Here is a 15,993-nt window from a genome sequence, read left to right on the forward strand (position 1 = left end):
TTGCTCTCATCTAACAACAAACAGCAAACAGGGGTGCACACAAAACCACACACTAATGGAAGGAGCTATAGATGTAAACAAATATGGGACATCATCATGGATCATAATAAAGTCTTCCTGAAAACACATAAGAAATCTAGAGTCAAAAGTTGTGTATAATTTTTCTATTGGTTTATTTTTCAGAGGCAACAATATTTGAACTGAACTAAAGAATAAGGTAACTTGGCAATAACAATATCAGCGGACTGCGTCAGTAGGACGTATAGTTATATTTCAAGGGTATACAGCTGTGACATACCTACAGCAAAGATTTACTATAGAAGCATAAACCCTTCTTAGACCCAAGCCAGAGTGAAAGCCTGTACAGTTCAGTTCATCTGATGTCCACTTAGGACTTTCTCCAAAACAGGGTCCATGCCCACAGAAGCATCTAAGAGAGAATTCATCTATCTGGATACCTGATGTGACCTCTTTCACTGACAGATACCAGTGTCAGTTGTGCTACCCAAAACTTAAACTTGACCTCTGTACTGTTTATGTGCTTCTGGTGTATTTTAGAACATTTTTAACTGCACAGCAGTTAAAAATGCTGATTTTCTATCACATTTATGACTTTTTTTCCCATGATGATTTTTTACCAGGATAAATAAAGGACTAATGATAAAAAATTATTTTGTTGCGGTTGATTTTCAAAGGTTCACATAATGGGGTCAGTGTTTGTGAGCCAAACAACACTGCTTGGCTGTGTAAGTGGAGCTGCCTGTCATTTGGGCCGGTCATTTTTTTGAGTTATGATATTTTGTTAAGAATTTTTAAGTAGAATTCTGTTCATTTCCCCTCTTTTATGGGCCGACTTAGTTCTTAAAACAGCTTGTTTCTCTCATTTAAAATGTTTGTATTAACTTTGTCTTTTTGGGGTATAATGAAACCCAATCACCAAGCATCTGAACTGTACATGTGAAATAATAACAAGAGCACTCAGAGCACAACTCCCTTTGAAGAGCAATAATGAAACGGAAACATCCAATTTTATGATGTTATTACATTATGCTGATGTCTGACCTGTGAGCTATGACTGTTGCATACTAAAATGACCTATTTTATTATGTTTACCCATATGATTGGAGCAGAATTAAAATTTTCCATATCTACATCACACAAAATCTAAACGTGATATCTTTAACTGTGGATGCTAGACTGCTAATTGATTGCCCCTCTACCTTAGAGGGGCGAATAAAAGACAAAAATATACCATGTAAACAAGTGTTCACAGCATTTTCCGTGAGACTCACCTGCTTACAGCCTGACGCTGCTTTTAACATGTTTGGTGCTAAGGTAAAGAATGCAGTTATCTGCATAGGTCACCGTGGTGGTGCGGTGCTTAGCACTGTTGCCTCACAGGAAGTATGACCTGACTTTAAATCTACCTTTCTGGCCTTTCTGTGTGGAGTTTGCATTTTCTCCCTGAGCTTCATTATTTAGTGAGTAAAACTGGCTGTGATTGGAAAAATGGAAGAACAGGGATTCTAAAGAGGACCAGGTATTCACCACATTTTATACTGACAGCAGTGGAAATGTTAAGGAGGTTAAACTGTTGCCATTTATAAAGCAGCTACTGTGCTACCAGTTTCACCAGTAGATGGCAGCAAAATGTAAATGTGGCTCATGTCCAACTCTGGCTTTACAGAGCCAGAGCTTTAGGAGGGACTCTGTGCTGTTTCTGGAGATGGGAGTCAGAAAATACCCAGCCTCAATTATACATATTCATGAGTTTTCAGTTTATGACTGAACACTTATGTTAATAGACCTCTCTGCACTGAATCATATCTGTTATTAATCTCTGTCTCTCTTCCACAGCATGTCTTTATCCTGTCTTCCTTCTCTCATCCCAGCCGGTCGCAGCAGATGGCCCCGCCCCTCCTTAAACCTGGTTCTGCTGGAGGTTTCTTCCTGTTAAAAGGGAGTTTTTCCTTCCCACTGTTACCAAAGTGTTTGTTCATTGGATCATTTGATTGTTGGGTTTTTGTCTGTATGTATTATTGTAGGGTCTATCTTACAATATAAAGCACCTTGAGGCAACTGTTGTTGTGAGTTGGCGCTATATAAATTAAATTGAATTGAAAGCTCTTTGTTTTCATCTTAAACTATCAAGTGTGACACTAGAAAGTTTCCATGAGAAAGATTGATACAAATACTATGATGTTTTGTAAAAATGAGGTTTACTGTAAAATGATGATCACCCAATCATAAAATTAAGTTTCTCTGAGAATACATCATTTAATTTAGCACAACTCATGTCATTAATTATTCACTAAAGTTCAAAATAACTTGTTGGAGTTGGGTTTTTTCTTTCTCTCCAGAGTTTTTCCATCATACAAATCATGAAAATCAAGAAAAAAAAAAGTCTCAAAATGTTTTCTTTGGTCGGTTTACTTGGAATATTTTTGTACATAAAGATGAGATCTTTTCAGTCTCAAACACATATGTCATGCACTGAGGCTTTCTGCACAGTTTGCAGCCACTCAAGAGTGCCCATGCTGTTCTTAGTCTGTGGTTGTGGTTTATTCTTTATTTTTTGCTCTGAAGACACAAGTGTATCGGTTAACCAAAATGGAACAACTCCAATTTTTTTTTTATCTGAACCTTTGGTGAAACCTACACAGAACCACACGAGAAAAACTAGTGAAAAAATATTTTACTGAACATGATCTCTACACCTCTACTGTGGGAAGAAGAGCAGGATCTGACAAACATGAAAAAAACACAAATAACAGTGATTAACTGCATGTTTGTATTAGTCTTAAATAAGTGTGTGTGTGTGTGTGTGTGTGTGTGTGTGTGTGTGTGTGTGTGTGTGTGTGTGTGTGTGTGTAGGTGTGTGTGTGTGTGTGTGTGTGTGTGTGTGTGTGTGTGTGTGTGTTTGTGCCTTTAAGTGATATGTAGGTTTTGGTTAGGTTCACTGTAATTGTAATTAGACAGGTATAGACATAAAATATACTTTTGAACATGTTGATGTCCTCTGGTTTGAGGTGTTGGCGGGGTCTGTTGGAGACCAGCAGCTGGATTGCAGCTGTGGTTGGACTGGTGGACTACTGCAGCCCAGAGTAGATGACGTTTGGCACTAGTTTAAAGCCTGAAAACAAACACACAGTCCAAAGAACAGGACACACGATTACAATCTTTGTAGTTCAATCAAAACCTCAAATCCATCCATTTTCTACCACTTATCTGGGTTCAGGTCCTCGAGGAAGATCAGTCTAAGTAGAAAAACCTAGACACAGTATGCCCACACCTAGAGTGTGGGCATACTGTGGGTACATTGCGGGCCCACAGTGGACCTCATTGTTGGCCCCCCTCTTTGATTAGTGTAGGTAGCCTACAGTAGTGTGACACCCACATTGGCCCACACAGCCCTAGCCTGGACCCCAAAGGGGCATATTGCTGGATACATCCCAGCTTTGGAGAAACCTGAGCTTAACACGATTCCCATGTTCCAAAGAATCTGCAGTCCATAACACAACTTCAGGGTGAGCATGGCAGAAACTGCAAATGAAAACATTCTCACATATAATGATCTAACTTACATCAAATGAAAACATTCTCACATATAATGATCTAACTTACATCAAATGAAAACAAAAGGAAACACAGGCATCTTATCTGCCCCCCTGACATAAACAGGAGAGAAACATTTAAAAAAAAGCTTCCCATCAGGCCATTTTCCATTTTCATAGTTTAAAAATTACAATTCAAGGGTAGCACCTGTGCTCCAATGAGTGGTAGAAGCTGCACTTCTTAACAGATTGGAGATGTAATGCATTCAAAATCAGAAACTGTGAAAACTGTACAGCTGCCCTCTTTTGCATAAACAGCTTTTTTTTATAGAAATGCTTTTTTTCTGTTTTGCTTTAAAAAATAAATTGACATCCAGACTTTGGTGAGCCATGAGATTTGTTACAAAGTTATATGTTTTTTTTATTTGGTTGGTTTTCCTAAATTCAGCACAAATTCAAACATTAAGATGTGGAACTGACTCCTGTCAGAATAACTCATTTTAAAGATGTTTTGTTAAAATAAATAGGTCATGTCAAATTGTTTGAAGTGGACCTAATATGATTTCAGCACAACATTTTTATCTTTAAATTACACTGGTCCATTGGGATCCTCAGTCCATCCTGGTGCCTACGTTGACTGCTTTATTTGAAGCTTTAAACACACTTAATATGAACATCCAACAGTGAAAAAGGATATATATCCCAGGGAATAAGAAAAGTAGAATAGGTCCATTTTTACATTGGCTATACCTCTCGTACCTCTTGGTCTGTTGGCTATTTGTCCTTCACTGACATCTTCATATATTCTCACTGTTGAGTAGACTGCATCTGGATCACTTCCTGTTCAATGAAGAACATTTAGATTACTGCAGGTACAAAAGCTGCAAATTTAGCAAGAACAGTGTTATATTAGAAGGAAATAACAGGAGTTGCAATAAGGGCAATAAGAGAAATCTAACAATGATTATACATAAAATGACATAAAACATTCAAGTCCAGGCACCTATGCTAGGTTTGAAAAAAAGAAATGATTTGGTAAAATACATCAAAAATATACCAACACATATTGGATTACTCTTCCATCCCAGTGCAGAGATACAAAGATACAACAGAGCAGCTTCACTCACCATGTGCAACACTATGTGCATGCTGTTATGGTCTGTTAAAAGCACTTTTGTAACAGAAGATTGTGTCAACAGAGGACATTTAAATCAACTTTATAATCAACATAATAACAATAAACAACACTGTTAGTAAAGCAATTGAAATAAATACACAACAAGCCAGTCCAGAGATATAAAACCTCCACTGTGTCCTGGATCTGCCTCCAGTCCCAAACCTCTCGCCTACTGTAGGAGGTGCCCAGGAGACATCCTGGTCAGATTATGAGTCACCTTAAATGAATCCTTTCCAATGTGGAGGATTAACGTCTCTACTCTGAGCCGTTTCTGAATGACCAGATCAAGCTGTAAATCATCAACTCCCTCTTTACTACAACAGGCAGAGCAGCATCCCAGTTACTGTAGCTGCAGTGACTTCCAGTCATGTTGCAGTTTATGACACTGGTGATATGATCTATTTTATTGCCAAACATATTTAAAGTGTCAGCTTTCATGTTCTCAAAATAACTGCAGTTACCACAGTCTGTAGGCCACCAAAGCCAAGTTCTAGGTTTGAGAGCAGAAAGGTGACTTTGACAAGTTTGTCTCTGATTAGCAGGGATTCAGTAAAAATCTCTAAAAGTGTTTCTCTCAAGAATGTCTCATTTTTTTTCTTTAGGAAGTTTTGATCAAGACAGCCTCTCTGCTGTACCATGTGACAATGCAGTTATAGTCGAGCTATGACTGCTCTGTCAATATCTTTGTCTCTACACCCTGAAAAAGGCTGATCCGTGATGGTATTTTCAAATGTTTTTAGCTCTTTACTTTAGTTTAGATTACTTTTCATAACCTACATCAAATGCCTGGACTTGGATCTTCACCTGTGTCAGGCCCATCAGGGTTCAAGTAATTCAAGGAGCCCTATTTGTGACTGTGGCTCAGGTGGTAGTGGTTCATCTATGAGTCAGGAAGTGTGTGGATCAATCCATGACTCCCCCACTCCATGTGCTGCAGTATTCTGGGGCAAGATACTGAATCCTGAGTCTCTCCCAATGCATCTGTTAGAGCAGTGGTTCCCAAGCTTTCTTCGCTGGGCCCCCCTTTGTTTTACAGAAAAAGGTTCGCTCCCCCCCCCCCCCCCCCCCCCCCACACACACACACACACACACACGCACGCACTAACACATCCTCCAACCACACACACCCATATTTTGCTCAATTGCGGTTTATTTCACACCTCAAACATTTAGTAAACAATTAAGCAAATATAAGTAATCTGCAGGTAGTAAGAAAATAAACTACTAACTCTTTTACGCTGCGTCCACACCTACACGGGTATTTTTGAAAACGCAGCTGTTTCATCCACACGTAAACGGCGTTTCGAATCACCGAAAACTGCGATTTTTTAAAACTCCTTTTTTGCGTTTACGTGTGCACGAGGAATACAGAGTTTGTCATGCAATGTCACAGGTATGTGCCTTTATTCACGTCAGCTGTGCGCCACGTAATTGTTTACATGAGAGGAATTGCAGAATAGCAGATAAACAGTATTTTGTCTCTATCTTCAGGTTTTACACGCTTACATATACACACGCAGTTCCTGTCCCTCCATTTACAGAGGCAGAGGCATCACGGTGTGATTATTTTACATGCAGTTGTTTTTTTCCTGTGTAATAATATTCAACATTGCTATTAATAAATTTTTTTTTAAAAAGGCCTCTCTGTGCACTTTGGGAAGGTCTGTGTTAGAGTGTTATACACTTAGGCATAAATAGGCCAAGTGGGGCTTTCTCAGCGCTTCAGGACTGTTTTGAGTGCACAGACTGGAACATGTTTAAAGAGGCAGCCACCCAAAATGACTTCTTGGACCTGGACGAGTTCACTGAATCCGTGACCTGTTACATCAGTAAGTGCACAGAAGATGTAACTGTAACTGGAGATGTCACACTCCCTGAGGAGCTGAACAAATTCTACGCGTGGTATGATGCCCTGAACAACACACAAGCAAAGAAAGCCACGCCCCCCACCACCGACCAGACCATCTCTTTGCCTGCAGCCGACGTGAGGAGATCTCTCACCAAGGTCAACCCACGAAAAGCTGCTGGACCAGAAAACATCCCAGGTCGTGTGCTGAGAGAGTGCGCTGATCAGCTGGGTGATGTCTTCACAGACATTTTCAACTCATCACTGAGCCTGATGATCGTCCCAGCATGCTTCAAGTCCACCGCCATCATCCCAGTGCCAAGGAAATCCTCAGTATCCTGCCTGAATGACTACTGTCCCATCGCACTGACCCCCATCATCATGAAGTGCTTTGAGAGACTTGTCATGGAACACATGAAGATCAACCTCCCCTGCTCACTGGACCCGCTGCAGTTTGCATATCGGCCAAACAGATCGACCGAAGATGCTATTTCCACTGCACTTCACCTCTCCCTCTCCCACCTGGACAAGAAAGACAGTTATGTCAGAATGCTGTTCATAGACTTCAGCTCAGCATTCAACACCATTATCCCCCAAAACCTGTTTAACAAACTCAGCAAGTTGGGACTGAGCACCTCTCTCTGCAACTGGATACTAGATTTCCTGTCAGAGAGGCCTCAGTCCATCAGTCCACAACTTCTCCAGCACCATCAGGCTGAGCACAGGAGCTCCTCAGAGCTGTGTTCTCAGCCCTCTGTTGTTCACCCTCCTGACACACGACTGCACCGCCCTACACAGCTCTAACCACATCTTCAAGTTCGCTGACAACGCAACCGTGGTTGGACTCATCAACAGCAACGACGAGTCAGCGTACAGAGATGAGGTTCAGCAGCTGGCGTTCTGGTGCAGTGAGAACAACATGTCACTAAATCTGGACAAAACCAAGGAGATGATTGTTGACTTCAGGAAGACTCGCTCCACCCACACACCGCTCAGCATCCACGGTTCCATTGTTAACTGTTAACTGCACCAAGTTCCTGGGAGTTCATACCTCAGACGACCTCACCTGGACCACTAACACCACTTCCATCACCAAAAAGGCCCAACAGCGCCTCCACTTCCTGAAATGCCTGAAGCGGGAGAACCTCCCTCCTCCCACCCTCACCATATTCTACAGGGGCATCATAGAGAGCGTTCTGACCAGCTGCATCTCCATGTAGTTTAGAAACTGCAAAGTCGGTGACCTCAGCCAGCTACATCGGATCATCAAAGCAGCTGCCAAGATCATCGGAACATCTCTCCCTCTGCTACAGGACATCTTTCACAAACGCTGCATCAGTAAGGCCTCCTGCATCGTGTGTGACCCCTCACACCCCTCACATGGACTCTTCCCTCCTGCCATCTGGCAGACGCTATCGCAGCATGTGGTGGCCCCATGATCGGAAGGTCGGGGGTTCGATTCCCCTGAACAGCTACCCTGAGGTACCCCTGAGCAAGGTACCGTCCCTACACACTGCTCCCCGGGCGCCCAGTGGCTGCCCACTGCTTCACTGAGTGAATGGGTTAAATGCAGAGAGGGATTTTCCCCACGGGGACCAATAAAGTACACTTTCTTCTTCTTCATTGGCGCCCGATCCTCCTGACAGATAGCTTTCTCAAAGTGTATGCTCACTCCCCTTACCTCAGTCTCAAGTGTGTGTGGGCGGTTTATCCTTCAAGCTCGGGTCCTCTACCAGAGGCCTGGGAGCTTGAAGGTCCTGCGCAGTATCTTAGCTGTTCCCAGGACTGCGCTCTTCTGGACAGAGATCTCCGATGTTATTCCCGGGATCTGCTGGAGCCACTCGCCTAGCTTGGGAGTCACCGCACCTAGTGCTCCGATTACCACGGGGACCACCGTTACCTTCACCCTCCACATCCTCTCGAGCTCTTCTCTCAGTCCTTGGTATTTCTTCAGCTTCTCGTGTTCCTTCTTCCTGATATTGCTGTCATTCGGAACCGCTACATCGATCACTACGGCCGTCTTCTTCTGTTTGTCTACCACCACTATGTCCGGTTGGTTAGCCACCACCATTTTGTCCGTCTGTATTTGGAAGTCCCACAGGATCTTAGCTCGGTCATTCTCCACCACCCTTGGGGGCATCTCCCATTTTGACCTCGGGACTTCCAGGTTATACTCGGCACAGATGTTCCTGTACACTATGCCGGCCACTTGGTTATGGCGTTCCATGTATGCCTTGCCTGCTAGCATCTTGCACCCTGCTGTTATGTGCTGGATTGTCTCTGGGGCATCTTTACACAGCCTGCACCTGGGGTCTTGCCTGGTGTGATAGACCCCAGCCTCTATGGATCTTATACTCAGAGCTTGTTCTTGTGCTGCCATGATTAGTGCCTCTGTGCTGTCTTTCAGTCCAGCTTTGTCCAGCCACTGGTAGGATTTCTGGATATCAGCCACCTCCTCTATCTGCCGGTGGTACATACCGTGCAGGGCCCTGTCCTTCCATGATGGTTCCTCGTCTCCCTCCTCTTTCTTGGGTTTCTGCTGCCTGAGGTATTCACTGAGCACTCAGTCAGTTGGGGCCATCTTCCCAATGTATTCTTGGATGTTCGTTGTCTCATCCTGGACTGTGGTGCTGACACTCACCAGTCCCCGGCCCCCTTCCCTCCGCTTAGCGTACAGCCTCAGGGTGCTGGACTTGGGATGAAACCCTCCATGCATGGTAAGGAGCTTTCTTGTCTTTATGTCAGTGGCTTCTATCTCCTCCTTTGGCCAGCCTATTACCCCAGCGGGGTACCTGATCACGGGCAGGGCGTACGTGTTGATGGCCCGGATCTTGTTCTTACCATTCAGGTGACTCCTCAGGACTTGCCTGACCCTCTGCAGGTACTTGGTGGTTGCAGCTTTTCTAGCGGCCTCTTCATGGTTCCCATTCGCCTGCGGGATCCCCAGGTACTTGTAACTGTCCTCTATGTCTGCAATGTTGCCTTCTGGTAGTTCAATCCCCTCAGTTCTGACTACCTTCCCTCTCTTTGTTACCATCCGACTACACTTCTCCAGTCCAAACGACATTCCAATGTCATTGCTGTATAGCCTGGTAGTGGATCTGGATCAGTGAATCAATGTCTCGTTTACTCTCGGCATACAACTTGATGTCATCCATGTACAGGAGGTATTCTTCTTATTCTTATTTTTCCTATATTTATTGTTGCTCTTTTGCACTGTATGGAACTGGAGCCTCGTCGTCTTGTCTCTCTATGTACTGAACTGTACATAGCAGAGATGACAATGAGGTTGACTTTGACTTTGACTAAAAGTGCTTTATAAATGTGTGAATGAGCTATGCAGTAATAAGCACTTTGAGTGCTCAACTGAGTAGGAAGTTACTAAATAAGTTTATTTAACATCTTGCCATCTTTACATTTTTTCTTAATAAGAGTGTTTTAATACACTATGTCTATGACACAAACTTATTATTTGTAATTTCGCATCATGAAGAGAATAATAAATGATATTTATAAACACCATCAACTGTGAACAGCTTTATTTCCCGTAACGCTGTGAAACACAGAGAACAGGGGGCTGTAAATAACCACAAAGCTGCACAAAGTTCATCTGTTAATGCAAACTGACACTTGTAGGAAAACACCTTCTTATTACATGAACCCTACTTTAAGCTAAACCAGAACACCTAGCAGTGCAAATTCTTTTTCTTTTTTTTTTTTGTGTCCCGTTTGGATCTTTAGCCATCAGAATTGTTGTCTTAAGGCCAAGAAAGATGCCAAGCGGATTTATTTTACCAAGTGGATCATCATGGCCTTGCCATATTGGTCCATTTGATTGACCTTTATTATAATTATGAATTTATTTTATTTTCGGTTGCTACAAACGGGACAGTCATGTCTGTCCCGTTTGTAGCAGTGCAAATTCCGATCAGCGTCAGACTACAGTTAACTGGAAACAACAAGAGGGAAGAGGTGCTGTGGTCTTACACAGAACTTTAAAGTGGTTAAAATGATTGAAGGTCAGTTTGAGCTACAGGTAATGACAGTTAATGATCTTTTGTCTGTTCAGTCTTTCTAACAACTTGTTCAGCCTCGTTTAGGCTGCTTTATTTTCCCCTTTGTGCACTGCTAGAATGTTCAAAGGCCCAGATGTGGTTTAAAAGTCACAACACGCCCGACTTTATAAAAGTTTTAACACATGAAACCCTTGGTGAATAAGGGCTTGCCTGCCTTTGCAAGAAAAGACTGGATATAGCAAGCTTTGACTTTGACTTTGACTAAAAGTGCTTTATAAATGTGTGAGTGAGCTATGCAGTAATAAGCACTTTGAGTGCTCAACTGAGTAGGAAGTTACTAAATAAGTTTATTTAACATCATGCCATCTTTACATTTTTTCTTAATAAGAGTGTTTTAATACACTATGTCTATAACACAAACTTTTATTATTTGTAATTTCGCATCATGAAGAAAATAATAAATGATATTTATAAACACCATCAACTGTGAACAGCTTTATTTCCCGTAACGCTGTGAAACACAGAGAACAGGGGGCTGTAAATAACCACAAAGCTGCACAAAGTTCATCTGTTAATGCAAACTGACACTTGTAGGAAAACACCTTCTTACTACATGAACCCTACTATAAGCTAAACCAGAACACCTAGCAGTGCAAATTCTTTTTTTTTTCTTTTTTTTTTGTGTCCCGTTTGGATCTTTAGCCATCAGAATTGTTGTTTTAAGGCCAAGAAAGATGCCAAGCGGATTTATTTTACCAAGTGGATCATCATGGCCTTGCCATATTGGTCCATTTAATTGACCTTTATTATAATTATGAATTTATTTTATTTTTGGTTGCTACAAACGGGACAGTTTGTAGCAACAGGTAAACTGAAGGTCAGTTTGAGCTACAGGTAATGACAGTTAATGATCTTTTGTCTGTTCAGTCTTTCTAACAACTTGTTCAGCTTCTTCTAGGCTGCTTTATTTTCCCCTTTGTGCACTGCTGGAATGTTCAAAGGCCCAGATGTGGTTTAAAAGTCACAACACGCCTGACTTTATAAAAGCTTTAACACATGAAACCCTTGGTGAATAAGGGCTTGCCTGCCTTTGCAAGAAAATAATGGATATAGCAAGCTCTGCATCTTATCTTAAAGACCTCTTAGTACCATCATTCCAATAGAGCTCATCGCTCTCAGACTGGAACTGTTGTTCCTAGAGTATTTAAAAGTAGAATGGGAGGCAGAGTCTTCAGTTTTCAGGCTCCTCTTCTATGGAACCAGCTTCCAGTTTGGATTTGGGAGCCAGACGCCATCTCTATTTTTAAATTTTCCTTCTTGAGAAAGCATATAGTTGGGCTTGATCAGGTGACCCTGAATCCTCCTTCAGTTATGCTGCAATAGGTGTAGACTGCTGGGGGATTTTCATGAGTGTTTCTCCTTTACTTAGAATGCGTTTATACACCTCTCTGATTTAAATAATTCATTATTATTAATCTCTCGCTCTCTTCCATAGAATGGCTTTTTTCTGGTTTCACTCCCTTCACCCCCAACTGACAGTGGCAGATGGCTGCTCCACAATGCAATGTAATGTTGGACAGACCATCACACCATAGTTTGAAGTAACAACTGAATTTAACGGATTGTATTTTGTTAGATCATGAAGCATTCATGCATCAACCCCCCACCCCCACCTCCACGCCCCCACAGTCTGAATCTCACCTTCACGTTTCCTGTAAACACATCGTCTCACCAGCAGAACCAGTAACACCAGTAGAGCCACAACATAGACTGATCCAACACATGACAAAACAAAGAGAACAGCAGGAGAGAGTGATGGAGGAAGAGTGCTGGAGGTGGATGTAGGTGGAGGTGTGGTGGTGTGTTTGTCTAAAATAAAGCAAACACAGTCATTAAGTTGTCGTCACATTGTGAATGTTGAAAGCTGCAGAAACACAGACAGGTGAGTGTGTCACCTGTGACAGTGATCCAGCTGGAATTAGACTCTCCATGACCGCTGATGTCACACTTGTAGAGGCCTTCATCAGACCTGGAAACATGCTGGATGGTCATGTGACCTGTAGGCTGCTTCCTGATGAGGGAGCCATCTTTATAGAAAGCAGCTGGGAGGTTGGAGGGAGTGGTCTTTGTTTTACAGAGCAGAGTGACGTCATCTCCCTCCATCACAGGGAGGACAGGACTCTGCAGGATCACTGATCCACCTCAACACAGAGACAAACTACAGCATTTCATCCATTTACACACAGCTTCATCAACACTAACTCCACACACTCAGCTTACCAGTGACTGTCAGGTTAACCATGTTACTGATGGGACCCTCTCTGGACTCACACCAGTAAACTCCACTGTCCAATGGGTCGATGTAGCTGATGTTACAGGAAGAACCAGCTGGTTTTCCCCACCCATCTCCACACTGAGTCTTCGTTTGTGTCTTTGGGTTTCTCCTCAGAGTCCATCCAGCAGAGCTGTCGTCCTCCTCACAGCTCAGAGACACAAAGTCTCCTTTAAAGAACTGAGAGCTGCTGGGACTCACAGTCAGACGAGCTGTGAGGAAGAGGATATGATGTGAATCAATTTTCAAAAGAGACTGACCAACTGAGTTTCATAATCTTTTACTGTTTCAACAACAGTAACACAGCCACCCAAAATAAAACATGTATTCCACTATAAACATATAATGCAGTAAACATCACGTGTCTTCAGTATTCAGTATTCCTAAATCACTTTACATTTAAAATGTGATACTGATAGTAAAGACAGTAGCCAAGCATGCAGTCAGATCCTGGCTGGTCCAGGTTCAGTGCTCTCAGATGCACAGTTATTATTAACGTTATTAAAAACACCAAAAAAGGTGGTTTTGGATTTAATGCCTCAGTTTTTAGAGACAAGCTTTATTGAAAGTTTATACGTGGCAGACAGCATTAAAAATAAGATGCAGAAAATGTCTATTTAAGACTCTTTCAGATGTTTTGGATGATCACGATGAGGTCACTGACCTTGGTTTGTTGTGCAGCACAGCAGTAAGTTCAGACCTAAAGAGAAATGATATCAGTCAATCTGAGTTTTCAGCTGGTTCACATTACAGCAAAGCTCCTTCTGGTACCACGTCTCCCCTTTAGGGGACTTTTAGCTTCTACTTAGGCCTTTTCTAGCTGTTCGTTTGTCTGTTTTTGTTTTTAAAACTATATCCATAAATATCATGAATGTGTCACAGAGACACAGACAGCTGCTAATCATTGTCAGTAACAGACAAATAAAATAGGTTCAGTTTCCCACTTCTGGGATAGCTGAGGTGAACGGCAGCAGACAGAAGGTACAGCCCCCTGTGTCAACATCCGCCTGTCAATCAAACAGGCCACACCTACAATAATATCAACTTTAAGCCTTCATTCCTCAAGATACAAATTAAAAATACACACTTTAAAATATGTTCTTTCCTGATTTCTCGGTTTTATGTACAAACAACACTGGTTCATCTGTGATTCATAAGTCAGTGTTAAATAGCTTAACACTTAAAACTGTGGCTCAAGACTTTTGCACAGTACTCTGTCTCACAACATATGTCACCACCCTTGTATAACTCAGCTGATATGCTATAAAAACAGTTAACTGCATTTGGAAGTGAAAGATTGAACTTACAGAGCAGCTGCTGAAGAGATGCTGGGTTCATCTTGACTGAGCTCAGACACAGCAGTTAAATCAACTTCCTTCTGCATGCAAGGCTACATATACTGCTTTGTGGTTTTCTTGTTGCCATTACGACAGCTGATTTAAAATAGCACAGATGATCAAACTCCATGTGACCTTTCTATGTTATGCTTTAAAGCGTTGTACTTTTGTTAAAATGGTAAAAAACAACAACAACCCTGTTTTTCAACTGTCAACTTGAGAAATAATGTTTTATAGCAGGTAGCTGTTGTGTGTTTGGGGCTAGTATGAGACCCTCTCTCTCCCACCCTCCCCCACTAAGTGAGTTGGAGGAAGGAGCTGTTGTTAAGGAAAGAGGGCCATACAAGCAGGAGGCCTAAAATAGTTAGTGCATACCTTTGTCAGTGTGTTAACTCCAAATATTTTTAATTCACTTCTTCAGTCAGCAAAGTAGAACTCTTTGAACACAACCATTTTTCACCCAAGCCTTTGGTGATTGCAGAGATACTCAGAATTCCAACTTAAGGCATAGTAGACCCTAAATTTCATCACAGCACCCCTAAAAATAACTACAGTAATACTAGTACTGATGATGTATTTTACTATTATTTTGATATTGTTTTCTAATGTTATATTTGCCAACTGGAGAGAGTGAAAAGCGGCCAGTATTGTTGATGTCTTAAAGAGACAGTGACCTCACACAGAGGCGTTTCTGCTTGTTGATGATGAAGAGGTAATTTAATGACACAAATCAGTGATGCCGATTTAAAGAACACTTTAACTACGGCAAAAGTTCAAATTGTTCTGATGTTGTGACTTTGTCTGCTTCTTTATATTTGTTCTCTAAACACCGTCAAAAAAGTGTCGCAAAGCACGAGACATAATCCACATGTAAACTAAGCTTTGCAAATGTGTGCAATGATTTGTGTGTAAATTTTGAGGACCCACACGCAGGTGCTTCAATCCACACACATATACGAGGCAATCTGACCACCACGTAAAACTATTTTACAAATGTGCAAAAGCCAAATAATTACTGATCGTTTAAGCACAGTTTACTAAGTTCAGCTTCCTGAATTTGAAAATTTTACCTTTTGAAAACCTTTCTGAACGTACAAATATCTAAAAGTACACACGACATCACTCTTGCCCACAAAAGCTTATCCTCCTAGGACCCTGCGTCCACATATGTGGACATCACATTTTGGGTTATTTAGACCAAAATACTCAATTTTGCTCTACATGGGCCTGATAGCCACTTACGAGGACATTATACTGCTACTCTTGTATCAAAATTTTAAATGAATATCCTAATATGTGGCTCTTATTTTTCTTAAAAACAAAAATAAGGTAAAAAAAAAAATCTGGTAATTCTTTATTTTCACATTCATCGGGCCCCAATCAGCCCAAATATCAAAGAGAAATTAAAAATGCTGTGGAAGAGTTCGGTAGGAGGTTAAATATGTGTGTGCGAATCACCGCACAGATCACTTCTCACACCCATGTGGGGTTTGAGACAAATGTAACGCTGGCAGCTTCCCACAGAGCCACATATGTAAGATGCGTTCAAGTCCCAGGGTAAAACTGACATCTGGGCTTCCACTGCATGTATGTGTTTTTTCTTTCAAATAAAATGCACGCTTCTTTTTCTACATAAACGGAACATAGATTTACCATTATCAGCTTTATTATTTTACTTTGTTAAATATTTCTATTCCTATTGAAGATCAGGGGTGTGTGAGTATACCCACT

The 15,993-nt window shown here is 41.7% G+C and overlaps 1 protein-coding gene across 1 annotated transcript; it reads right to left on the bottom strand.

Moving 5' to 3' along the window:
• Positions 1 to 2,677: 2,677 nt before the first annotated feature.
• On the bottom strand, positions 2,678 to 14,441 carry LOC113019510 (Fc receptor-like protein 5). The gene is made up of 7 exons (XM_080298814.1): positions 14,233 to 14,441; positions 13,590 to 13,625; positions 12,874 to 13,137; positions 12,549 to 12,794; positions 12,295 to 12,462; positions 4,314 to 4,394; positions 2,678 to 3,133 (listed from the first exon to the last, which is right to left on the bottom strand). Exons 1-7 carry the CDS (start codon positions 14,261 to 14,263, stop codon positions 3,090 to 3,092), a joined length of 870 nt encoding a protein of 289 aa, XP_080154940.1. The 5' UTR covers positions 14,264 to 14,441; the 3' UTR covers positions 2,678 to 3,089.
• Between the last annotated feature and the right edge of the window lie 1,552 nt (positions 14,442 to 15,993).

The sequence above is a fragment of the Astatotilapia calliptera genome, chromosome 3 (assembly GCF_964374335.1).
Source record: "Astatotilapia calliptera chromosome 3, fAstCal68.1, whole genome shotgun sequence".
NCBI classification, from domain to species: Eukaryota; Metazoa; Chordata; class Actinopteri; order Cichliformes; family Cichlidae; genus Astatotilapia; species Astatotilapia calliptera.

Excerpts from the sequence above, each read along its gene's own strand:
- LOC113019510 (XM_080298814.1), bottom strand. The coding sequence starts at position 14,263 with ATGAACCCAGCATCTCTTCAGCAGCTGCTCT. Across the intron at positions 13,138-13,589 it reads GTGCTGCACAACAAACCAAG|CTCGTCTGACTGTGAGTCCC; the intron begins GTCAGTGACCTC and ends TCTTCCTCACAG. Across the intron at positions 3,134-4,313 it reads AATAGCCAACAGACCAAGAG|GCTTTAAACTAGTGCCAAAC; the intron begins GTACGAGAGGTA and ends GTTTGTTTTCAG.